Here is a 27,350-nt window from a genome sequence, read left to right as displayed (position 1 = left end):
TGGACACCATGTGCTCCTGGAAAGTAGAAAAAGTAAATCTTTTGGAGTTTGGTTATTTTTTGCTTTTGCTTCTGCTTTACTAAACTCCTTTATCTTGACCCACAAGGATTTTTTCCATCTAATTCCTTTGCCCATCCTGTTAAGGAGGGGAGTGATAGAGCAGCTTGGGCACCTGGTGTCCTGCCAAGGTCAACACATCACAGTTCTTACTCAGGAGAACAAATACAGGAATAAAAACAGACACATTAAGGAGAGAGTGTCTGCCACACTGGCTCTGTACCTGTGTTTGCTTTGACAGCTTACATAGTCTGCTGGTTGCTCTCTGGTGATGCTTAGGTGAGAAAGGAAACTGGTATAGATGTGCACTGGAAATGCAAAGCTTACAGTGACAACTTCCTGCTACAAGATAAAGTACTTAATCTGGAGAAGCTGTGTCCTCGAATGGATTTTAATTGGTACTACACCTGTTTTTACCAGATGGTGGTGTCAAATGAATCTGTGTTTCTGAAGGCTTTGCTCCTTAGTGTAATGTAAATAAGACACACAGGCAACCATGCAATGCCCTAAAAATTCAAGTTTTACTTGACTTTTAAATAACCTGGACACAAGTATTGACACAGCCATCTATCAAACTCATTTTAAAATAAAGCACACAGTTGCTTCATGAATACCTAATGTATATGGAACAAATGTATCACATTGGTATGTTCATGTATGTTGTCTTCAAACACCTTTCTAGGGAGTTCTGAATTAAACAAATCTTCCCAAAAGAAAACATGCTATCTCTTTAGTTCAATATCCACCTGCATAAAGGGAATGACTTTGGCAACTCAAATAGGAATGACTTTGCAACAAACATCATCAATATAATGAGCTTGGTTAGAATACAAGTTGCAGAGTTAGTGATACTGGAAGGGGTGCAATGTAGAAAACAGCAGGTCCAGGCTAGTTCCAAATGAAAGAAACCAGCCAACTAAGCAAGGGAACCAGTATAGGATATCCTACAGTGCGTTTGTGCTGTGGTTAGCAAGCCCTCTTTATTGTATAAAATACATGTTTTGCAAAAGGTTGTACAAATATGTTGTAATTATTGCTAATTAGTGAGAGTTCTGTAACTTACCAATGCTTAGCACTTATGGAAGTCTCAGAAGAGGTAAAGGCAGAGGCACAAAGTTAAAATCATCAGCCTGAGATCAATTCAGGAGAATTAAGATGAGAAGGCCTCAAATACCAGTCCTTTGTCCAAGTGAGCAGGGGTCTGTGTATGGCATTCAACCCCAGGGTAGACACTGTTACACATCTCATGTCTTTAGCCTGATTCTTCAGGATGTACAAGGATTTTAGACTGACATCCAGACTCCAGATCTGAAAATGCAGCTGCCTCTAGGCACTGAATGCCCCAGGAGAGCTGGGGAAGGGTAGCGACAGTGGAGGGGGCAAGGTGTAGCTCAGAGCTGTAGGAGGCTGACCACTTAGACATGTAGAGCTGGTTTAGGTGTAGAAGGCATAACTGTGACACAGTGTTTTCAGTGATTGATCACTTGTGTGTATCTCTCACAAAAATATATAAAAAAAGATGCTTTTCCTCAAATGATTGAGGAAAAGAAGCTTGAAGGGAAAGGAGGATCACATATACCAAAAAAACTTGCTTTTCTGTACTATTACCTGACAGTGATACCCTTGTTGCAAGTTTTGCCTTGTTTTGGCACAACAAAACATTTGGAAAATGTGTAATAGAGGCATTGTATCTTTAGTCTTTTGTGGACACAAAACTGGATTGTAGTGGCCCAGGCTAACATCAGACTGGCTAAAAACCTGCTTCCTACATAGTCTCATAAGGGAGAAGATCACTAACTCAAATCTAGGGCTCTCTCTGCAAACTTCTCTTCTAAATGCAAAATAGTTGGCTTGATTACAAAACAACTCTCCAGTGACTTGAAAATTTAAACCTTTCACTACTGGACTAGACAAGCTATTTTCTGATGTAGTGCAGTAAGTAAAATACCATGCGTTTGGCTGAGGGTATCCAGCAATAACACACAAAAGGCCCACAGGAAGATGAAAGCATACATAAAAGCATGAGGTTTGATATAAACCTTGATCAATATTTAAAGATTGGCAAGATAGGTACACTATGTACAGATAATTCTCAATAACACAAATCCCCCTGCAGTAGTAGGTATGTGATACTTACCTGTGCTGGGTAAGGATAGCAAATAAATAGTAATGATTAGAAAGCACCAAACTATAAGCTTGTAATGCTCCAAGCTGGAATATGTTCTCAAAGGAACAAGGAGCAGCTTTCGTTGCTGATACTAATCAGTTCTTGTATAGTTTGTCATTTTTCAGTTGCCTTCCAAAAAGATTGTGATGCTCTTCATTTTGCCATGGTGATTTTTTTTTTTCCTAGGGGTTGATCAGGGTTTTTTGTTGTGGTTTGGGTTTGGATTTTTTTTTTTTTTTTTTTTTGTTTGGTTTGTTTTTTTGTTTTGTTTGCACTTTTCTTGACTGTTGTTCTTGACAGTACTACAGAAGGTCATAAACAGACCCTACAGGATCTCTTTAAATTGGAGCAATGACAATGAAACCATTTAACAAACTTAAAAAGCTGAGCAAATACTTTAAACCAAGCCCAACAATGTCCTAGAATTAAATCCACAGGAAATTCAAAAACTTCTAAAGAACCTGCATGAAAACTGAATTTTTACTACATTATTTTTTTTTATCTTGCTCTTTCCTTCCCTTAGATTTGTTTACTGAGACTGTAGAAGCAGAGCTGTCCCAAGTAAATGACCAAAGAAAACTATTTGTTACATGACTCTGCCTTCCCTGCAGCACTTGCTAACCTAGAGACCACTGTATACTGTGATAGGAATATACAAACTGTATGGCGGCCACCCTGGCTGGTAACATCCACCTGACCACATCGTGAAACAATGAAGAATCAAAAAACAAAGTGGAAAATAAAACACATCGTACAACATTTTGCTTACCAGTCTAGTCAGTTAATATGTGTATTAGTAGTCCCAGGCCTCTTGTAAAAGTGTAACTTAAACACCTTATGCTAACTCCAGTTCTCAAGCGGTGTTGCTTTACTGACAGGGCTGCAATTCCCTGGTGTTGCTTGGACTGGAAGACACAGGATCACTGTAAATCTCTGTGGGTTGTGAGGGTCGAGTGTAGAGAGGACAGATGTAGAAAGGCACATGAGCTGCTACAGCTGTTTGCGACACTGACAAATTCAGTACTTAGTTCAATGATTACATTTAGCAAAAAATTACTTCCACAATACAAAGACTTTGCTAAGCTCTACAGCAAGACAGCAACGCCTGAAAGTTCATCCATGTGCTGACTGTGGACAAATGGGAGGCAGAGAAGTGATTATCAGATATATGTAAGAAGTGATAGGACAAGAGGAGAACCAGGCATCACTTCAGATATATATTAGAAGATAACCCACTCAATGTGCAGCATCATTAAAACTTAGTATTCCTACCATGACAATAGAAAAAAAATTATAGTTCTCATACCTGAAATACTGCCTTTGTCATTTTAACATAGTAGAAATGGCTCAGAGAAAAGTGTCAGATTATTTTATATGAGATATTAAGACAGATTTTGCTAATCTAGATTTAAAAAAAAAAAAGGCGCTATCTTCTAGCTGTTTTAAATACTACTCCACAAGTTTCATTTAACCAGCACTGAAGTGCCTTGTTAAGCTGTCTTTACACAGTGGGTCAATTTATCTTCCCCTGTTTCCAACTACAAGTTGGTAAATGTATTTCTGTGGTATGGAATGTTCATTTATATAGTCCCTATACACAAATGGACATTCAAAATTTAGAACACTTAAACCTGCCCAAAGCAAAGTAAGTCTGTATCATCTCTGGAATGCACTGCTACAGCATGTTACAGAGTCTACTGTTTTTGAGCTAAAATGGGTTGAGTCAGAGTTTGTATCAACAACACAAGCGTCTGTTATTGTGCTAGGTTAAAATAACTCTAGTAAGAGCTATTATTTGTCCTTATGTCTCAGAACATAAGTTGATCCCCATATAAATTGTGAAGATAATTTCCCCATATCACACTGTATTGCACAATTGACCAAAAATATTACTATTTTACTTATCTTGAAACATCTGATCCTGATCATGTCAGTTAACAGTCACTTCTTGAAACAAGGCTATTCAGTTACAGAGCAGACCATGAAGCCTGTTTTGTTGCAGCAATTTTTTTTTTGTTGTTGTTCATTTTTTGGAAATGTAACTACTGATCTTTCAGTTTTGCAAAGAATTTTGGTTTTGGTTGTCTGTCAGGCAGCTTGTTCTCAATCAGTCACACCACTAGAATGGTGTTGGTGATAAAACCATTGCTTGGTCTTCCCAGCAAGCCGGCTGCACTGCCAGGTGTCCTGAAGGAAAGACCACCATGTCAACTTCAGTTCCTTCTGTTGCACACATAAACAAATTCTCACTTTCCAAAGACCAAAATCCATTCACCATCTTCAATTCATCAGTCAAGTCTCCACCTTGAAGCGTGACACCTGTACAGTTTTTACAATCTTAGTGTTGGGTTTTCCATCAACATTATTAGTGGATAGCAGAGATGGTTCTTCTATCAGGCTGTCCTTAGATCCATTCTGCCTCTGAAGAGCATAAATTAAACATGTTGTTGAAAACATACAGCAGAATTTAAACACTGTATTTTGCTAACTTGCTATGAAAGCCTTAGGCTATGGTATGGCAATTCATGTATACGCATACACACATGCATCAGGAATAATAAAGTCTCTACATTTATTTGATCAAACAGAACTTTTTTCCCTTCTTGCCTCCTGCCAGCTGCTGCCCCTTTGTGCTATTGCCTATTCAGGGAATGCCATGATGATATTTAGCAAAACACTGCAAGTAAACACCCACAAGGAATTAGCGTCCACTGTCGTGAGGGAGCCTGGGGCAGAGGGAAAAGAGAGGTGTTTGTACACACTGAACATTTTAACATTACTGGTAGTAAGTTAGGTGTCTGGAATTCTCCCTTCTCCCTTTCATGTTTTGGTTCTCCTTTTGTGTGTTTGCACAAAAGACCTGTGAGCGCTTTTGAATAGAATTTGCTTCTCATATTCTGAGCTCAATAAAACCATCAAAACTGAGAGATATGATAGTGTAATATATGATGAAAGACAGTGATTAAGTTAGATGAACATAAGGCAACTACTGTCCTTTTTAGATGCCAATAGCCTAAAAAATAAATTATTTGGGACTGGGGGGGGGGGGATAAAAGAGAAAGGAAAATAAAAGCACTGTTTCAAGCCCAAGCAACAAAACTCTTCAGACAACCTCTAAAAGAGATTAATAAATGATGTGATTATACCTGCATTACAACCACATCTGCATAATTCAAGAAGTGGTAAAAGTCAGTTTTCCTTCAGTGACAAGCAGAGATGCATCTTAGGAATGCATCAGATTGGGAAAGAGTTCTCCAACAGCTGGAGCAGGTGTTCACAGGGGCTTATGCTACAGAACCACATGTATTTTGGAATACAAACAAAGTGTAAGTAAAATACAAAAATTTGATTTAAAAAAAAAATCTCATCTTTATTTTTCACTGTAAATCAAAGACTATCTTAAATAAAGCACTAGAGTTCCACTTCTCTCTCCAATGAAAAGGAAAATTGAAAAGGATGTACAATCACTAACCTGTTGAGTCATGTGGATGCTGGGAACTTTCCCATCTGAAGATCGTGTAACAGGCAGTGGAGGGACCAGATCAGTTTTGACACTGGAATTATGATATCACAAAATGGATGTTGCTTTAATGAGGTAAACTATAACTGTGCAGAGGAAGAACAATGAAACTGATACAGACTGCTCTATTGATCTGAAGGCCTTCTATCACCTGACTTAGGACATCTGAAAGCTGTCATGCTGATTCTCTGGGCACCTTCAGGGCATAGCCCATCCCATTCCTGTCTTTTCCTGGTCTTTGGAAGGAGCCCAAATTGATACAACATCTTTGAATAACAGAATGGTTTGGTTTTGGAGGGACCATAAAGATCTTCCAGTTCCACCTCCTGCTATAGGCCTAGATACCTTCCACTATCCCATCAGATTTCCCTCCAGCCTGGTCTTGGGCACTTCTAGGGATGGGGCAGCCACAGGTGCTCTGGGCAACCTCTGCCAGGGCGCAGCCACCCTCATGGCAAAGACAAGTCTCACATGAAATCACGGGTGTGCTGCACCTCCTTCAGGGTGCTATCCAGCTAAAACTAGCCTTCCAGGTGGGGACTGCTTTTCATGTTTTTATGGCTTGCTGCAACCGAGAATGGGGCTATTGCTTTTCCATTCATCAGTACTCTTCAGCCTTCTAGGGAAGACTGATCCACCTATTGATGAAGGGGGTTGTACTAGAGTTCCCATGAAAAAAATTACAGGCCTAACTCAGATAACATCTTAACTCTGTCAAGGATGAAGTTACTTGGAAAGTAACCCACAGACTCTCATCCCCTAAGCAGCTTTATGACCTACCACTAAAGACCTAGACAGGTTTACTTTAGCCTTTTCAGTTTTTCTTCCTTTCAAATGGATCAAGAAAACCACTGTGGCTGAGAACAGACCATAAATGTTTTTGGAGTTGTTTCCGTCACGTTTAACTCTGAAGACATACTATTCAGGGGGTCACCTGAACCCTGTGCCACCAACAAGCCACATTTATGCAGCTTCTTACCACCATGACCTCTGTCAACTTTTGGGCTGCACTAGACTAGTTCAGTGCTAATAACCATGTTCACATACTTCACTTCAGACAGGACAGATCTCTCCCCATCGGAGCACTGGGACCGCCGGTACTGCCGGTAGCTGCGAGGGGAGTGCGAGTGCCGGATGCGGATGGGGTCGCCTTGAGTCCTGAGAGAGACACAGAATTCACACCAGGGCTTGGTAAACCAGATCTTTGGCACAGAACACAAATTCAGCTGCAGACTGAGTCTTCGCATTTCGTACTGAAGTATAACAGACAGCTTCTTCTTGCACTGGCTGAATTTAAAGAGCTGATGCTTCTTTTTAGAAGTCTGCACTTGGAATTCAATGCTTTAAGAGAGCAGAGGTCACAAACTGGCATGCTCATATTTGAGAATGGAACTTTAATGAAGAATGCATTAATTTATATGTCCTTAACATCAGCCTTTTTTGCCTAGTGGTGTTTGGAAGTACATTATAATGCAACCCAGGATCCCATTTGTGCTTGCACTGACACTTGGAATCCCAAATGGGCAATTATTGCAGCGAAATGGATGTTGGTTCTTAAGGAAATAGGTATGCCCTGGCAGCTGCCCATGACAACCCAGGGAAGGGGTTGCAAAGATTAAAGAGTGCCTTGGATGATTGGACTATTTAAAACAAAGAAGTTTATGAAAAAAAATATTTTCTTGTTTGCATTTACTTCTTTCTGGTACTGTAGTTTATAATATAAGTTTAAAAGCTAGCATAGGGAGAAATACAGAACATACAGACACGTTCATGAGTGTGTGGGATATATTAGGAGAGATTAAGATGGGTTTTATTTCTTATTTTGAAAAGTAAAAATATTTGATTTAAGATTATTTAGTATCTCCACCCAACCCATCCTAGGGGAGTATTTGGAATAGATATGAGCTTATAGATTGTATGTAAACCCATTCCTATTTCAGTAGGACACATTTCACAGTAAAGTAAGAAAAGTGGGCTTTTATATTCACAAAAAATAAATTCTGACCAAACTCACTCTACTTTAGTGTATGGGATTTCTTTCAATTGCTCCTCAGATAGGCCAGATGGATCCACAAGCTCCTTCCTATAAAGGATTAGGAAAAATAAAAAATGTAACATTAACTGTGAAGTGCAAAAATTTTTATTATATTTGGCTAAAATGATTTACTAAAACAAGCTGTTGTCAGCCCTGAAGCTATCTTGACATCAAAATAGGACACTTACTTTGAAATAAGTATAACTTCACCTTGATTGCTTCAACTGCATGTCTCCTCCTGTTCCACCTTCTTCTCAACTCCCTGCAAATCTGATCTTGTTGCTTCACAATATCATGAATATTATGTGTGCTGAACAGTGAACACGCTTTGGAATTGCTAAATATCTCCCTAAGGGGTAATGGGGTGTCACACTAAAAGTGTCAATATTGATATTTTGGAAGCCACACAGGAATAAATCCCTAAAATTATGTATTGTTCTTTAACAATTCATTTACATACGATGGTCATCTTTATTCAGTGCACTCAGTGACCTGCAATATCTTCTACATCTTAATACATACATAATTTACTGAAACTAAATCAGTGTAGTGCCACAGTGGAGGGGATTTGAATAACTACATTAAAGGCAAACCAAGCATCTCTCAGACCCTACAAGGACCATACTTACTGAATATGTTTCCACAGTTCTTCTTTAGCTTGTACATCTGGGCTTCTCCTATAAATATCAACAGAGAAAACACAGGCTCAGCTGTGAAAACCATTGTCTGACCATGTTGCTGTCCAAATAACTTTTAACAGCACAGACCCTGCACAGAAATCATGATAAATATAATCCACCAGTGACTTCAATTTTAAGGTTTGTTATCTCAGAAAATTCATTAAACTTCATCACTGTATTTCAACTGAAAAGTCATTTCTTGAATGACAGGCCCTCCTCAATCACAATTTCAGTTCCATCAGCCTTCAGCAAGAGTGTACATAAAATATAAACAACAGCAGAATTCCCCAAGCCAAATCACTGCCCAGTCGCTGCCAACATTTATCCCTCCAAGGACAACACGTTTTGGAATGACACTTCTGAAAAAGGCCCTCAGAAATGTCCTGTGGCCCACAGAGCCATTGGTGGGCAGAAGGAAGCACAGGCCACAGATCAGTAATCCCAGCCATTACCCATGGACACCACTGGGAAAAACCGGAATGAAACAACTCCACTGCAATCACAGTGCAGCCTCTCTCTTTCTGGTCATCTCCAAAAAAGGTTTGTACTTTATTTATAAATTTTTGGTGTCCAATACTAAAAAAAAAAAACAGCAACAAACTAATCAAAATAGCAACTATGCCTATTTATGCACCTAAATATTTCAGCAAGTATTCAATTCACACACAAAGAATTTACTAAAAATGGTAATCTCCCTGTTGCAGACATAGAGATGGAGCAAAGCAAGCCTGAGGGGCAGATTTCGCATTTTCTACTAAATCACAGAATAGATGCTTCTAACTAGAACCCCTTTATTTTTACTTTTCTTTTGCTTCTCTATTGCAAGGTAAGTGCAAAACCACCACTGTTGTTTAAACTGCACTTGGAATTCACCCAAACCCATTCAGAGGAATAGATAAGTAAAGATTTTAGACAGTGGTAAGGACTTGTATGGATGGATCTGGTAACTCTTTTCCTTGTCATTATATAAGCTCAGTGTCAACAGCTAGACTGTTCCACACTATCTAAGACGTGAGGGATGCAACTTTTAGACACATATAGCACACATAAACATGCCCAAAGTTTCTCAAATACTGTCTTACACCATCAGGTCATACAGCCTGATTTTTTTTCTCAAGGCAAAAAGGCCTAACATATTCAAAGATGCTTTAGGAGGCATATTATCCAAATTTAAATGCAGATCAAGAAGGACAGCAGAGATCTTAATTTTTACCATGTTTGGCTTATCAGCCTAGGAATAATGTTCAGAGACATCTATATTGCAGTAAACAGCTGATGTAAAGGCGGAATATTTTGTAATGGTGGTGTTTTGGGATATTTTTTAGATTTTATAGGAGCAGAAGTACTAGGAGATACTACTTAACTGGTTTATAAAGACCAGAGAAGGACCAAAGGATGAAAAACAACCTAGCATTTGTGTTTCCCTAGTAGGGCTAAAATTAATTAATCCATAACCACCTCAGGCTCCAAGACTTTCCAAGCAGGATGATTCCCATCCTTGACAAACTGCTGTCCATTCCAGCTCCTCAGGTTCTCATGATGGCAACAGCTACAGCATGGGTGGTTTACAGTCCATTTGTTGTCTGTGTTCAGAGCTTTTTAAACATTTTTGTGTTTCTGTTTATTATAATGCATTAAGTTTTCTCTGATTTTCACTTCTATCTGTGCCTTCTGCTCTCTGTGACCAGCTTCAGGTATTTTGCTCTGTGATCTCTGAAATTTTCCCCTCTTCCATCCCTGCAATTACACTAATAATAAAGACTTTGCTGTACAATACAATTTAGCAGTATGGCATCCCATGGAAAAAAAAAGGGCTAAGTACAATACTCCTAATACTCCTTCACTCTTCTTGCATTTACTTCACTTTATTGCATCTGTCCATGCTGCTTTTAACTCCCTGAGGCAGTAAATTCAGTGGCATTTAATAGCCTTTTTCACCCCTCAGTTTTGAACTGATTTCTGCCCCCATGTAGCTTCCTGCTCACAAAATAGCAGCTGCAAACCCTGCAATCACCCTGAGGGTGGAAAGATAGGCATCCTCTTCTGAGGCTGAATAATCAGACAGCAGGGAATGTGAAAGCTCCCTGGAAAATGCCAGCTTCTCCAGGGAGGCTTTGTCATGCTTACAAGCCCTAGTTTGCCCGAGGAAGCAAAGCCCCAGGGTTGCTCCCTAACCCAGGCCCCGCACAAAGCAGGGTACTGGGCACACCACTGACCCATTTGATCAGCTCATGGCTTTTACTTATTCATGGAAATACAGCAGTTCAGGACCTGGCCTTAAGACTCAAGTATCACAAAGCATCATGTGAAGCCTCACCAACAGTAAGAAATATTAATTGTGGGGCAGCCTGGAAAGAGAATGGTTAAATAAGAAGACGTCATCATTTCTCCACTTTCTAGGAACTGTGCTTCCTGCTTTCTGTGACCGGCTCCAGGTATTTTGCTCTGTGATCTCTGCCACTTTCCTTCTTTCCATCCCTGCAATTACACTAATAATAAATACTTCCCTGTAAAATACCAATTTAGCAGTATGGCATACCATGGGAAAAAAAAAAGAAAAATGCGCTAAATACAATGATTCCTCAGACCAAATTTCCCTTAGACTTCACACCCTGCAACTAGTTATTTTCCATCTGTTTAAGAAGTGTTACCATACTAGGATAACCTTACAGCATTTATTCAGGTTAGCTCCCCACCAAATAATATAAAGAAATATTATGCAGATTAAGTAACTTAATTAAGGCATTTTCTTTCCATAGGCCTGTTCCCCCTTCCTTTGAAAGTAAAACGACAGAAAGCTTACAAAAAGAAAAGTGAAATGTAAGATGAAATGTAGGTATTGCATATACTGCATAGGAAATCCGTGTTGGTATGGTTCTTAAGAGACCACAACAAAGCAGTTCTTCTGTTAAATCTTTAAAGTCAGATCACAATTCCTCTTTTACTTTGTTTTCATCTTTTTACTGTGAATTTTTTTAAACTCACTGGTTTGATATTTAGGACTCAGATTGTCCTGTCTCAGTATCTGAATCAATACCTTCTGGATAATTTGCATGCTAATCAGTTTCTCTAATGCACAAGAAACCTAATGGGACTTCCCAGTAAGTGATGAATCTCATGGGAGTTTTTTGTTTATTTTTTATTTCGTTTGCACAAGCTGGAACAGCTCTACACATTAATAAGGTCTACATTATTTTTGTGCCTGCATCTGCACCCTTATTAATATTTCAGTTTGAGTCACAAATGGTAAATTTAAATAGCCATGGAATTTTATGGCCATTCTTCTTAATTAGAAAAAGCCCTTTGGCTACACAGATGTTTTACATGAACTCTTGAAAATAAACCCTGTGGAACTAGAATTGGGAGCTCTTTGCATTTGTTTATTTATTATTATTATTTATTATTATTGTTATTATTGAGGAAAAAGAAAGGTCAAATTCTTGTCAAATACTTTTATTCCCAAGTCCAAGGAGACACCCCCTTGCCACAATGAATTATTAATATTACTTATTATCAAGCAAATGAAATGCGCTATGCCAGGCACAGTAACAAACATTTCAGACACTACTTCACATTTCCAAAGGGAAGCTCCATTTAAAAATGCAACAATGGACTTACTGTGAAAGAATTACCCGTTCTACTAAATTTAAGGGTTTGTATCAATTTTTGAATGGGCACGTTGAAATGACCATTTGACAACATTTAAAACCAAAACAACCATAACCTATGGAATTATGTTTCCTTTTCTTCTGAACTGTATCCAGTCAAGTAAACAAACAGCTGAGCCAAACTAAATGAAATACATTCTCTTATAATGTACTACATATTAACAGTAAAATGACTTTTACAAATTTATTTTCAAAAATTAGTTTGGGCTTATTTCATTGTTGGTTTGTTTGGTTTTGCAGGTTTTTTTTTAACCTGGAGAGTAGGATAAAAAGGAGAAACTCATGAATAACTAAAAGAATAGCAAAAAGAAATGAGATGCCTTCCAAAATCTTCAGGACTTCTTCATTTCTTTGCTTCCTCTTGGACCTTTTCTTTCTAAGTTAGATTAACTAGCTTAACATCTATGTAGTTTTGCTATAAGTAGTTTAAATGAAATATAACTCAATGTCACTGTGCTTGAAAATCAAAGCCATTTCATAAGTTAAGTTAACCACAAGAGGGAACCCGTGCAGTCCAAACAATGAGATTTACCTGGCCTGTGGGTAAAAAAGAAAAGCTGGCTACAAATTTAATGTAACCATTATTAACTGAGTACATTTCCTAGTTTACAGCACTTTCTGCATATAATAAAACAAACCAAAATCATATTAAATGAACTGTATTCACTGGATTCCATACAAGTAAGCTTTAATATTCCTAAAGTTTAGTAATATATCATTGTATAATTACACCTAATAACACAAGACTTCTGCACAGCTGAAAGTGAACAAGTCTGTGCAAAGTCTGTTAAAGAAGAAATTCCAATATGTGGATCTTTAAAGGTAAATTCTGTTCCTCATAAAGAAATAAAACTCTGCACTGTAAAACTGGAGACAGCAGAGTTCTAGCAACATGGACAACTGAAGACAGAACTCAAATGGATTTTAATGCTGGAAACTTCAATGCTGACTATGATTTCATTGATACCAAACAGTGTGTCTATGCCCCAAAAGCAGGCAGTTTTAGAAGAAAAAGATAAATTAAAGGAAATCAACATTTTCATTAGCTTGAGAAAATTAATTTCAAAAGCTGATAACTTCACCATGTCAGAACAGGCTGCAAGCAGGAACAGCAGCACCTGGCAGTACGGCTCCATCATGGAAATCCTGACACTGGGATGCAATATATCACTGACTGCTGCTTGTCAGGGATAATTTGACATGGAAACATGAGCAGCTGCTTTCATTTGGAACACCACTGCAGATATTATATGATTAAACAGGTGTGTATGTATTCCATTAAAACGTTTGCAGCTATCAAGTAAAATCTCAATGCCTCCACAGACGTGCTGCCCAGAAAAGAGGAACCACTGTACTCATTACAGAACTGATGTTCAATGAGCCACAGAACCATCCTGGACTTCTTCCCAGGTGATGGACAGAGTTTCTCAGAAGCTTTGTTACAAAGCCCTGTCTTCGTTATTTGTGCCCTAAAATTCAAATCACGAAAAAAAGGCAATTTGACCACAAAGACAAATCTGCTAATATGAGAGTATGCCAGATGAAAATCTCTGCAGCGGAGGGCCACCGCCACACTGGAGATATTCCTCCTGCTCTTTAACACGATTCAACAGCCTTAATTTACACATCAAAGGGTTCAAGGGTTACATACGATCGAGATCTGTGCCTGGATCGCCGGTAGTTTGGATCTGCCTGGGTTTTCCCCTTCTGCCGCCGCAGCACAGCTTCCCACTGAGGAGCCGAGTCAACCATATCATTCTCCTGCCGCAATCTGCAAAAGAGGTACCAAGAGTTTAGTCTGAGGGCTCTCAGGGCAGGATGCTCTGAGAAGCAATGGGGTATTTCCACCCCCACTGCCCACAAAATCTGCTCCTGCCATGCTGTATTTAACCTTCAATCTCGCTAAATTTTAACTAATACTCCCAGACTGCATTAGTGTAAGAACTATATAAAAAAAAACCCTGCTGATTTGTTATTTAGAAACAGCATGAGCCAAAAATGTAACAATCAGTGCCTTTAAGGACAGACCCACAACTTGCATTCTTCTTCCCAGTCCAGGCGAACATCTGGAATTTTTTCCCTGTTTACATATTCCCCTCTATCTCATCTGCACCAAATGGGAGACACACATCATGCTACAAGGTTCTTCTACTACAACTTTCAGAAGCACTTTACTGCAGCATGCAACTTCGTAGAATCCAGGGAAAAATCCTCTCTGTAAGTCCCCAGTCAGAAGAATCATCCTTTCATCTTAACCTGCAACAAAGCTCAGGATGCATGCAGATCTTCATGGCACTCCTGCACCTTCCCCTGAGGGTTTGGTCCCTGTCATGGCTTGTGTGGATCTAAATGACATGCTCTGCCTTTTATCCCTTCTTTTTTTAAATTGGTTTTTTTTTTTTTTTTTAATCCATTAATTCATTGATGGAATGCATTACAGATTGAGCCAAGTATCAAAATCCTGTCAACTCAGCACATTTGTTAGGAGGCTGCAGTGATTCCAAATGCCACAGCACTCCAGGCAGATGCTTCCCACAGTTTTGAGGTTGCACATATGACTGCTGGGATGAAGTGCTAAGGTCGTGGAGCAAATGGATATGTTGGTCACAGCAGTGAATTTAAAATTCAGCAGGGATTTCAAAACATCCCTGGAAAATATCTCCCAAGTGTAGATTGCCTGATCGGATGGTAGGGCTGGGATACTGGAGAAGCCAGGGGGGAAGACTGACAGGTACAACAAACAAAGAAGCCAACAGAGATAAAGGGATTACACTGGAGATGTAGGCAATGCAAAGTGTGTTGTTGTTGCTCTTCACTTCAGATGTACTTTTCTCTTTGAGTTTTGAATTGTATCAGGCTAAACCAGCTACACAGGCTTCTGCTTTTCCTTTAATCAGATCTTCTCTCACATGCATAATGAATTTTGAGCTCAATCCCCAACTACTGTAAACAGACACAACTCTACCAAATGGTATGAAGCATCTGGAGAAGACTGCAACCTCAGGTTTTGATTTCTAAGCAAATCTTTTTAAATCTGTAATCTGCTGACAGGTATTAACATAAACTTCTATCTAAGGATTTAGTAGAAAGACTCACACAGCAACAAGTAATGAGTTGTGATTTTCATCCCAAATAATCCAATTTGTGCAAACAGCAATCATCCCATATGGTATAGACACCACCAACTGCCTCCCACACACAGCAGCCACTTGCACAAAAATACTGAAAATCTAAATATATCAAGTTAGCATTGCAGCTATTAAAACAAGTGGTGTTAGCAAACTCAAAGTACTGTTGCACCACAGCAGAACTCTGCTAGATGGAGACATGAAGAACATGCATTTTGCAGTTGCAAAGAAAGGCAGTATACTCACATTTAACAAGGTAAAAGATGACCAAGGTATCATGACCTCTATATTAGATACATTATTTGAAGGCAATGTTCAAATTCTAATCATTTGGGGCAATTTTTTTAGGGTTTTGGTGACAGAAATGACCAAAAAAAATGCTGAAAGAAACTTAGCTCAAATCTTAATTTTCTATTTAAAGATATTTTTGAATAAAAACTGTTGACCTTGCCCCAATAGCCCATTACAGTCTTCCTTTCAAACTTTTCACTGGCACAGGCTGCCCAGAGCGGTGGTGGCATCTCTATCCTTGGAGATACTGAAAAGATGTGTGGGAATGGTTCTGGACTACCAGCTCTTGGTGGCCCTGCAGGAGCAGTGGTTGGACAGCCAGAGGTCCCTGCCAGCCTCAACAATTCAGTCACTCTCTAAATCTATCAGATGCATCTTCTAAGTGTAGCCAGAAAGGAAAGTATGCTTCAGTATGCACTGCCTGCTCCTTTAATCTATTTTTATCTACACAATAAATTTTGACCACAGCATTGAAAATGCAAATGCATTTCTTCTGTAATTGAAATATGCTCATCACAGGTTCTTCTTCACTTTCATATGAACATCTGCTTAGGAGAAAACATTTCTATAATGGAGTGAAACCTCAAAGACTGAGATCAGGTAAAAAGATCTTCCCCAAGATTTTTCTAGTTTTCTACTTTCAGAAGCTCTCATCTATGTTTCTGGTTTTCTCTGATAATTTGTTTTCTTCTGGCAAATAGGTCACAGTGATCTCTTGTCATGTGAACAATATATTCTACTCTAATGTGACCAGAAGCTGACTTCTTTGGTTAATGTGAATATTCAGTATTTTTTTTCAATAAAATAAACCACTTTTGTTTCTGGTTGTGTCAGGGACCTGATTACTGTACTGGGCAATAAATTGTATTAGTCTATGCAACAGCAGAAATTTGGGTAACAGCAGTTGCAAGCCTCATTATAATGCCCTATTTAACCCTGCTAGTGCTGGCTCATCTCTGAAAACAGGAAAGCTGCTCAGAGCCTCTGACCTTCCAGCTTGTTATGTTCCTGCTATGCCTGCTAACAAAATGCAAAAATTCATTATGACTGGTTGTTTTCCTGCACCTGCTCACAAGGAACAAGTCTTAGACTTCTAGCTCATTTAGTACTTGTTTAATCTAACACTGATAATGATCTTTTTTCTGGTCAGATTTCAAGTGATCACCTAAAAACAACAGATGCTCAAACATTAACATTTTTGTTGCATCTTCTGTTTCTGAAAACATGAAAAACTTAGAAACAAGAAAAAAAATGGATCTTTTTTTCTTTTTATTTTAATTCTTTTTTTCCATTAAGTGAGGAAGTGTGGGTAAAAGCCCTTTCATTCTTCAAAAAATGATAAGCAGTACTTAATCCTTCTTACAGTTCAAAACATTCTTGTGGTCAGTCTCTAATTTCTTTCACTTGCTTCTGGATCTCCCTGCAGAAGGAGTTTCACAAGAAGAAAAAAGCCTGGCAAGAGTGTTTTGGGAGAAAGGGATACAAAATACCATTACTGCTGATCACTGAAACTACACTCAACATGTCATTTAAACTTCAGCTAGAAAATAAACCTTCCAGGCACATTAGGTTATTGTTAGCCAAGTACCCTACAAGACTGTGCTCTGATTTAGGTAAGCTTCAAAGAAATCTCATGTCTCAGATGTGCTTTATGCCATCCCATGTGAGTGTCACAATGGTTTTTAATATTTCTTTAACTACTGCAAGTCATGCTGAAAATGTAATTATACTGCATACTCCTGCTGCACTATCTAGCATGCAATTATTTCTCAGACCTTCCAGAGACCTGGAAATCATTTATCACTGAATATAAGACATGAAGAAATGATGGCAGCTCATGCAGACAGTAACTTAGAAACTTTGCCTTAAAACAGTTCCTCTTTTGTCTAGTTACACTTCTCTTGCATTGTGTTTATGCAATATGAGGAAATTCTATGTGCTTTTAAAAAGTGTATTTTCAGAAATACCTCCAGGATGTTGTGATCTCCAGTGCAACATAAAATACACAGCTTTGAAGGGAATTTATAGGAAATCAGTAGTTATGTCATCTTTTTCATACCAGCAACAAGAAAAATAGAATATATAATAGAGAACTTGTTAGCATCACTTGATATGAACTATTGCTGTCCTATTAAAACTTGATGCTGTACACATTTTAGGTTTGGGCCCATACCTGACATTTTGGAAAACAAAATCTTTATACAGGTAAATACATGAATTTAAAAACAACATTGAGATTCATAGCCACTAAAAATATTTTTACCTCTCAACACCTTATTTTCTGCTTGAAAAAATCTGCACTTGAATTTGTGAGGTAAAAGTATATGCTGAGAATATCATTATCAAGATATTATCCACTTTATTTGCATTTATACCACAAGTCTTTTGTAAGTGTGCCCTGTACTTGATCTTGTAGTTCATTACTGAGCTCTTCCCAAGGAACAGGAGAGCAGGAATTCATTGCATAATGATGTATTCTGGCAATTATCACTCTTCTTATTCAGAAAAGGGTCTTTAGCTGCCTCAGGAGGACTCTATTCACATAAAATATGTTAAATCCGTTTTTACTGTGTTTATCTGAGAAAAGTCCATCTCCATTTGTGTGTTTAATGTCTTCATAAAGACATGAAATTCTTCATGTATTCCTGTCTAAAATATTTAATATATTGTCACCTGTTTCTCTTCTTCCGATGCTCTCTGTTGGAATTTTCTGATTCACTGCCACTGCTGGTGTTACAACGGGACCGTGACCTGGAGAAGAGAAAAGCAACATCTCAGGATGAATGTATCTACTAACACCAAAATTATTGCAGTGCTAAATGAAGAAAGAACAACACTGTAAAGACATTACTCAGAAAACCAGAATTAAAAGACTCTGGAGTGCTTGGCTACACCTGAAAGTCATATTATATTTTTCTTATTAATTGATTGCGAAGAACTGCTCCAAAAGTAGTGCACCCAGACTGTAGTATCAGGTAAGCGCTGTTTTCATTTTAATAATTTCACTGTTTCATTTATTTTTAAAATTTTTTATTATTTTATTGTTCAGCATTCTTTTTGTAAATGCCACATCAATTTGTTTCTTGAAGGTGGTTTCATCTCTAATCTGTATGGCATTTTTCTTCTTGCAGATTCTGGTACACCCAGCAGAAATTACTCAGAACTCTGTGTTTGCAAGCAAAACAAAATGCTCACAGGTCTATGTATTCTATTCCCTTCAACTGTGTAAGTTCTTAAGTCCTCAGTCTATGGAGTCTGTTCTCCTCTCTATGCTAAATTAGAAAATCATTAGTGCAAATGTCTTCCACTCAAACAAAAATGTGTTAGAAGAACAGGACAGCTAAAGTCTAGAAAATCAGCTCAACCCAGCTTGTCTGAAGGGAATGGCAGCATGGAAGAAACACCAGTAGCACTAGGATTCTGCTGCTCTTTATGGAAAAAAGAAGGCTGCGCTCCCTACAGGCAAACTCCTCTCTACTACCTGAGACCCTTAAATCTGTGACTGCATTTTGGAGAACACAGACCAGATTGCAGGGCTTTAGTCCTCGAATCCAGGACTCTGCCACTCTATCACTGGCTAAAGCTGGCACTCTCATCACCGTCTGGTTTGGATTATTTGCTCATTAGTGTGAGGATGGCTTGGGAATGGTTGGATTTGATGATCTGAAAAAGGTCCTTCCCACCCTGAACATTTCTGTGATTCCAAAGACAGACATGTTTCTCTGCTGTACTGACAGCCCAGCTGATTAATGAGGAAAGCTGGCTGATGTTAACAGGAGCTGGTCTACAAGGATTTAGGCTGACTGAGTTGGAATCAGTGACGGTTTTGCTTCAATGGAAAACAGAATCTTTCTTCTGAGGTCTCTGGCCACGAAATAGGACCTATAAGGGGATAACTCCTGATGATGCTTGTAGAGATATATATTTTCTTATGCCTCCTGGGTTTTCTTTCACTCTTAGTTGACATTTCTAAGAGGGCAGATTTGTTGAACTACACCTCAAACAAGCCAAGGAGACAAAGCAGTTTCTTAGGTGTGAGTAACAGGTAAGGGGAAGCATTTAATGACAATATATGAAGTTCCTGACTAGCACCTGCTCAGTGCATATTCTAATGGTTTAGGAAGAAGAGCCCAAACAGGATGAGAGAAGATTGTTCCCAGGGAACAGCACAGATGCAGCATGGAGCTGTTCTATCTGCTCAGGCACACATCATTCTGCTTTCTGGAGGACTAGGACTAAATGACCAGGACACTGTTACAGATATCACTCAGACACACCTGAGAGCCTCATGAAATTCTCCATAATACCAGTGAATTACAGTTGCCTCCAACAAGTTGCTGAGGCTTTAAATCCCTTGGTCTATAGAGTCTGTTCTCCCCTCTCTTCCAAATTAGGAAATCATTAACTCAAATAGCTCCCATTCAAATAGAAATGTCTTAGAATAATAGGACAGCTAAAGTCTAGGAAAATCAGTCCAACCCAGCTTGCATGAAGGAAATAAATCTGGTAAAATGAAATTTTCCCCAGAGAAGGAGCTTCTCCCTGTTGGAAAAGATACGAAATTTTATTTTTTTTCCAATTTTATAGCTTTAGTCAGGTTTGTTCACCTTTGCCCTGGGGGAAGGAACTGAAGTTTTTTTCAGGGCATTGTTCCACTAGGCAAGGCCTGATGAACTTAACATCTTAACAGACTGAGAGTAGCACAGAAGAAACACAAAAGATAACGACCATAAACAACCATTAATGACCATCAACTCTAAATATCAACCCTGGCATGGTCAGAGACACCAGGTCTGGGAAAGGAAAGATAGGAATGAGGAACAAATTAGCATTGGAGGAAAACAAATTCATATCCAAAAGAAAACCAAATACTGGGAACTACATAACTTGAAACCAATGAACATTGAACCAATGAATCTCTAGGGGTTTTGACTGTATAAAGTTAGGGGAAAGTCTGGTAAAATACATGCGTAATGGAATTATTTCCTCTGCACACTGAGGCTATGTGAGGATGAAATTATTTCTGTTGTTCTGTGGACATCCTGGTCAGAACAACATCCTACCCAGAATAAAGTAATGCCTTGATTCTCTAATACTAAAAATTTTGTTGAGGGTTTTTTGTTTTTCCCACAGTTTCAGTGACATCGTCATCCCCAAACTTCATAATTTAAAGCCAGGTTAGCTGTGCTGCCAGCTAAAAATACCCTCTTCAGGATGAAGCTCAAAGTGGGAATAAAAATTATGTGTGTTAATACAGAAAATTGTAATCCCAAAGGAAGAAGGAAGATTAAAAGATTATGTCAAAAAGAGTCACTCATGCACAATGGAATACTGAAGAGCAATAAAAATGCTTTAGAATTGCAGGAGACTTAACACAGCCAAAAGGATACCTTTCCCCAGCCCAGTCTTATCAGATGTTTAATAAATATACCACTAACATCAACATCAATAAGTTGTCTGAGCAACATTTTTCTTTCACACTTCCAGGTCATTAACATGACTCTTCTACATTTTTCAGTAGGACAAGAAGTTTTTTCATGTGATTTAAGTAATTTATATCATAAGGTACCAAAACAGCCAAAAATCACAGTATGGCAGGCAAAGGATAAGATAAAACATCCAAATTGATCAAACTCAAGATGAGCCTTTCTCTACCTTTTCAGGAATGAAAATCTGAATCACCTTTTGGATATTGCTCATTGAATTACCTTGTGTTTCTTGTCAGGAAAGCATTTGTGGGGAGACAGAAGGACTCCCGAGCTGTCAGCTGAGTGGCAGCTGCTCATGCTTGTTTGTCAGAATATTATCATTCACTGAATATTAACTATCATCTTTTATTAAAACAAATAAAATACCAAAAATGGGTAGGAAAAATGTAGTTTCCTAAATCAGGTGCAAGAATACGTGAGATCATCCCTATCTCTAACAATTTTAAGGTATCTTTTGTCCTTTATTCCCCTGTTTTCCTTGTCATGCAACATATTTGATATTTTGCAGGTAGAATACATATATACTCTGGCATAAGGAGCCAGAAAGAAGTCATAGTCAGTTTTACAAGAGACACAACAAATACTGCCTAGGAGGGGGCTTGGAGGGCTGAGGAAAGCTCACATTCTGGCACAGTCTTTTTCTGGGTAAAATGAGAGGAGAATAGCCAAATTGTGAGGAAGTGGAGAAGGTCTTTTGCAATGTACAATAACAAACATGTGGTAAGAGGTCCCTTCTGAGCCCTGAGGCTTTCCACCTGAGATGCTTAACTAAATCTTTCCAGTTTTATGTGCTGGACATCTATCACAAGATTACTACTGGCAGCTTGTAATGTTAACATCCTTCCAAAAAACATTCTATCTCATAGTAAGTACAAAGTGCATGAGCACTTTCTCTGGCTTCCTGTGATTGTCCTGAGATGTTTGTATCTCTGCCAGAGTTCCTTTCCCGTGCTGCTGCAGTGATTCAGATCCTGGGAGTGCCTCCTCGCCTTCCCAAGCTCCACGAGCCTCTGACGCTGAAATGCACTCCACTGTCTCCTTATTCCAGCAATGCAAGCAGGAGCACAGGAGCAAGGAGGAACACTAAACAGAGTCATGACAAGCAGATGTGGCAAAAATCTGTCAAAAGGTGAGGTTGTTGAAGGTCACAACCAAATTCACACCTGCATTTTATTTGCAATGTAAAAACTAGTCAAGTCTGAAATGGGAGATGGGGGCAGGGAGAAGAAGCTTAAGAAAAAATCGACAAAAAATGTACAAGACAGCAAGAGGACCATCAGGAGTTACATATGCCTTCGCACTTACCTCTGGCAGGACAATTCATCTCAGATGATAGCACACTTGTTTGCAAAACAGATTAATTAAAAGTGGGTAGGGAGGCTGGAGAAGTAAAAACAAATCTGCAGATACAGAATCCAAAAGCTAGAAGTTCTGGAACTGACTTTCAAGTTGCAGATAAGCCCTTAGGAAATTTTCACAAGCTGCTTCTGACATGGGGTAGTAACAATGTGCTGCAAGACTCTGCTGTGATGAGGCTACGCCACAGAGCATTTAAGCAAAAGATAAGAAATAAAAAATAAAAAGGTCATAACACAACAAACCTTTTATACATTTAGGAAGATGAGGGAGAAGAAGGAAAGAAGAGAATGCAGTGAACAAAAATATTACCAGTACCTTCAGTATCATTTCATAGGTGCTAGAGATCATATATTTACCTTCTCCTTTGCTTTAAATCTGAATCTTCACCACTGTTTTGATTTTTTCTGTGACATAAAGGAAGTTTTAATGAAGTGTCATAGAGTGACTTATTACAAATACACAGAACTACCCATAAAAATCCCAAAGGGTTTTAGTTTTTTGATGGATTTCTTTTTGCCAGTATGACGTCAGGCAGAGAAAACAGGGCATGTGCTTGTTTTAAACCCTTCAGGACACCTTTATAATAAGCTTTGAAGGCATGATTCCATTCAAGGTCTCATTGCAAACCCTTGACTTGCAAAATTAACCAGACCATGCTGCTCTTTAGAGTTTCCTACTGTTTCCAACATAGCAGAGTGTGGTGGTTTCCTCTTAACTCAAGTATAGGGTGCATAAACAGCACAGTTATTGTTATTAACAGTTGGAAAAGGAAAGTGCATGAATAAAACCAAGACTCAGGAAGGCATAATTAAGTTAAAATCTACCTACCATTGTCAGTCTTCACAGTCTCACATATGAGATAAGACTTTAAAAACATTTTGTTCATGTGGTAGCTCAAGAGAAAATTTGCTATTGGCATGACTGTGCACTGACTAGATCATCCCAATGCAAATCCCAGGTGATAAAACAATTTCCTGCTGCACAGTGCACAAACACTTTCCTTGATATGAGAGATCTTTGCATTGCACATCTCTACTCTTTTGTTTTTACAAAGCCAAAAGAGCCCTTCTAACAATGAAGCTAGCAATGCACCAGAAAAACTGTGCTGGTTTTGACTGCAGTGGAGTTAGTTTTCTTCACAGTGGCAGGCATGGGGCTGTAGTTTGGGGTTGTGCTGAACACAGGGTTGATAATATAGAAATGCTTTTGTTATTGCCGAGCAGGGACTGCGCAGAGCCAAGGCCACACTGGGGAGGAGGCTGGGGGTGTGTGGGTGGCTGGGAGGGGACACAGCCAGGACAGGTGACCCCAAACTGACCAAAGGGATATTCCAGACCTTGTGGCATCAGGCTCTGTGTATAAAGTGGGGGAAGGAGGAGGAAGGAGGGGATGTTTGGGCTGATGGTGTTTGTCCTCTCAAGTCACCCTTAGTGTGCTCTGCTGGAAATGGCTGAACATCAGCTCAGCAATGGGAAGCAGGGGATTCATTCCTTGGTTTGCTTTGTTTGGGTGTGTGGCTTTTGCTCTGTTTCTCAACTCACAAGGTTTCTATCCCCTACCCTTCTGATTCTCTCCGTGCTGGCAGGGGAGTGAGTGAGGGGACTTGGCTGAGGTAAAAACATGACAAAACCCATTCAGGAAACACATTGCTGTTAGCACCTACAAGGGCTCTATCCAACAGAGCAAATAAACATAACTCTGTTGCCTGAGAGTTACACTGATTTATTTGAGGTCACTAAGCATGCACTATGGGTGAGTTTCTTCTCTGCTGTCCCAGACAGCTAATGGCAGATAAAAGGTGTGAAACAGTTCAGAAACCTGACAAGGATAAAAGCTCCACATGAAATTGGATTTCCTCATCAATATAGCTGCATTGTAAGAGACCCCTTTGCCAGCTCTGGCTTTGAAGGCCAAACAGGTACTCATTTCAGAGATGTCAGAAAGAGACGTAACTCTCAGGTGCTGGCTCCTGAGGCAGTTGTAGAAGACTGCAATGAATATGGCACAGTATCTGTGTTTGTTTATACTTGATAACAGATCACATCACCAGGCAGAGTGCCCCAGCGATGAAAACAGCTTCTCAGCAGGACAAATCATCCCAGGCAACACACAGTCTTCTCAATCTTCTATTGCTTCAGAATTGTCCCTGTAATTTGCTTTTTGGACATGTTCAAGGACACACAGCACAGAATCTCCACCCATTCTATTTTACTCCTCTAAGTCATTCCACCAATTGAAATTTTCACTAGTTGTATTTTTGCTGGCATCCTTTCTAACGCAAAGTGGTTCATATATGGGACTGTTGAAGACAGTTTTATGGCTCATTTGTGTAATTCTTGGGGCAGTTAAAATAAGGAAATGCACTTAAAACACCGCTTTGGAAGCTCAAAGCAAGAAAGCAAATCCATCAGTGCTTTCATTCACCAGGCAAAAAGAGCTCCAGTAACTAAAGGAATCTTGCCATGCCAATAATGCAACTTTTCACATTTTTAACATCATTTCCCACAATAGCACACAAGCAAACAACCTGACCAAAGTTTCCTTTCCAAAAACAGCTGTGGTGCTCTTGCTCGGGTGTTTTTTTTAAATAGCAGGTAGGTTTTTTTACTGGCCCCTGGAATATCCCCTTTCCCAGGACCCAGCTGTGCCTCCACGAGCTGAGCACTGAGCATGCAGGACCTCCAGTTTCTACACAGAAAAGCTGGCAGTAGTTAATCATGAGGCTCTTACCTCCTCCGAACTGGCTGCCCAGACTCATTCTCACTGCCGCCAGATGGGTTCCTTCGGCGAGAGTAAGGAAACTTTGGTGATTTATTGCGGTCACTGGCAGAATTATACAGTCCACTAAGGTTAAAAAGGAAGAGCAAAGAGTCAGCTTTAAATTTTCCAGGGCAGTTAGGCCAGGTGAGATTCAGCACAAAAATGAACAGATCCATGCACGCACGCACACACTCACGTACAGGTGAGCATTTGGCTATGTGCGCTTTTCTGGGTGTTAGTGGGTGTTCTATGTAAATGCAGATAGCACTGCTTTCTAGCAATAAATTCTTCACACTGAACCTTGAAATGTAGGAGAGAGACCTCTTAGTGTTGCCAGGTCAACAACTCTAAGATTACAAATATAGATTTTAGCTCATTAATATTCTTTTACCATAATAAATTTTCTGTGCTTTAGTATGGCGTATCCAACCCAGAGCTAGATATTCTTCCTGTTTTCCATGGATGTAAGTATGAACACTTCCCATGTTTTGTCATGACATTTGTTTTCATCACAGAGCTGATGCTTGGGAACATGAAACAATTCTATCTCCATTTCTCTTCTGCTCATCCACACAAATCTCTGCCAATGGTATGGAGGTGTTCCAAGCTCCAGCTTTCTTTCTGCTTTCCTAAAAGCCTCTGACCTTCAAATTTAATCCATTCTTCTTCATCTGCCTCTGCACACAGCTGATCACAGCACTGCTCTGCAAAGGTGAAAAGTTCCCACAGCTCATCTCAATGAGAATTATTAAGAGCTGTGAAAGCCTCTGAGCAACATCCAGCCTTCTTATGTGTGTAAACCTGCATAGTGCTTTAGAAATGATCGTTTTGCAAAAACTCAATCCTACCATTGTTTGCCTTCTGCAAGATCAAACCTCCTGCTGTCCTGAGAGCAATTGAAACACTGGAGACATAAAGTCACAAGATGACACCATTTTTCTAAATATAACCAAAGAAAGGAGTATAGCAAAAGAATATTTGCTCACTGCTTTGTTCTCATTCTAGAAACTGCTGCTGTTTACAGAAGGAGCACAAGGGGTAAATCATTAGGGTACCCCAAATGACACATCAGGTATAGATCTGAATTGTCACAGAAAGGTAGGATCATTCTGGATTACACTGTATGTGCTGTCTGGTCCAGTAGCCTGTTTCCAACAGCAGCTGTTAATAGCCAGCTACAGGAAGCAAAACCCTGAAGGCAGCTTCCCAGTGTTCCCTGAGTCCCACACCATTCCCAGACCAGGGGACCTACTGAGGCAGCTGCTGCACCTCTGTCTCCACAAGCCCTTCAGGATTTTTGTTCCATGACTCATCCAGCTTCCCTCAGGAATTTACCTCCTTGCAAAGGAGGACCACAGGTCTCCCACTCCTGGTGAGTCACTACTGACTGCCTTTTAAACCACTTTCAATAGCTTCACCTGAAGATCCTTAGTTCTTTTACGGGAAAAATAGAGTCCTGGTAATTTCCTCTTTTCTCAGTATGACTCTTGATTTTCTATACGTCATCCCCTGAAATTCCCTCTTTTACATTCTGAAGGAAGATTCCTTTCTGCCTGTGCCCTTGCTCCTTGTACAGATTTACTGCAGAGCCTTTCACATTTTTGATCACCTTTGCTGCTTCTCTCAAAGCCTATGCCTTTTCCTGAGAAACAGGAACATCAGAAGTGCTTCCAAAATGTGATCCACCAATTTATATAATGGCATAATTCTGTCCTCTTGCTTTACTACTAATTGCAAATTGTTTTACTGATTGCTACACAGCTGATGTTTTCTTTGTTATCCATCATCATTTCATAGCACTTCATATTACCCAGAAATCAAGGGTGTTTTTTTTGTCCTTATGTACCTCTCTTTACATTTTTTGACTCAACAGAATCTACCCATCTGTCACATTAAGAGTCTTTCTGCCACTCTTCACAGACAAATTTCTCACTATCCTAAACAATTTTGTATCATCACCTAACTTTATTACCCCTTTTTCAAATTCTCTGACAAATATTCTAAATATCAGAGGTCTATGAACAGATCTCTGTAAAAAGCCACTGCTGATATTCAATCGCTCGCTACCTTGTCTTACACGTACTTTTTGAATTTTTAACTGTTCATTTATCCATGAAAGAACCTATCTGCTTACATGCAATACATATATATTGCAAATCAAATAACTCATTAATATATTATATTAATAACCTTCAA

General features: G+C 39.2%; 1 protein-coding gene across 3 annotated transcripts in view; it reads right to left on the bottom strand.

Annotated features, from left to right (window-relative positions):
- Positions 1 to 559: 559 nt before the first annotated feature.
- Positions 560 to 27,350, bottom strand: part of EPB41L4A (erythrocyte membrane protein band 4.1 like 4A) — a 118,445-nt gene continuing 91,654 nt past the window's right edge. For all 3 annotated transcript variants that reach the window (XM_059492340.1, XM_059492342.1, XM_059492341.1), the window contains exons 15-23: positions 25,125 to 25,238; positions 22,751 to 22,798; positions 18,220 to 18,297; positions 13,779 to 13,898; positions 8,409 to 8,456; positions 7,759 to 7,827; positions 6,792 to 6,902; positions 5,697 to 5,778; positions 560 to 4,645 (exon numbers count right to left, since the gene is read on the bottom strand). In XM_059492340.1, the coding sequence (XP_059348323.1) occupies positions 4,517 to 4,645; positions 5,697 to 5,778; positions 6,792 to 6,902; positions 7,759 to 7,827; positions 8,409 to 8,456; positions 13,779 to 13,898; positions 18,220 to 18,297; positions 22,751 to 22,798; positions 25,125 to 25,238 (799 nt within the window). In that variant the 3' untranslated portion in view covers positions 560 to 4,516. The remainder of the gene's footprint in view (positions 4,646 to 5,696; positions 5,779 to 6,791; positions 6,903 to 7,758; positions 7,828 to 8,408; positions 8,457 to 13,778; positions 13,899 to 18,219; positions 18,298 to 22,750; positions 22,799 to 25,124; positions 25,239 to 27,350) is intronic.

This window comes from Ammospiza nelsoni, chromosome Z (genome assembly GCF_027579445.1).
Source record: "Ammospiza nelsoni isolate bAmmNel1 chromosome Z, bAmmNel1.pri, whole genome shotgun sequence".
In the NCBI taxonomy this organism is placed as follows: Eukaryota; Metazoa; Chordata; class Aves; order Passeriformes; family Passerellidae; genus Ammospiza; species Ammospiza nelsoni.
This window is presented reverse-complemented; position numbering and strand designations above follow the sequence as displayed.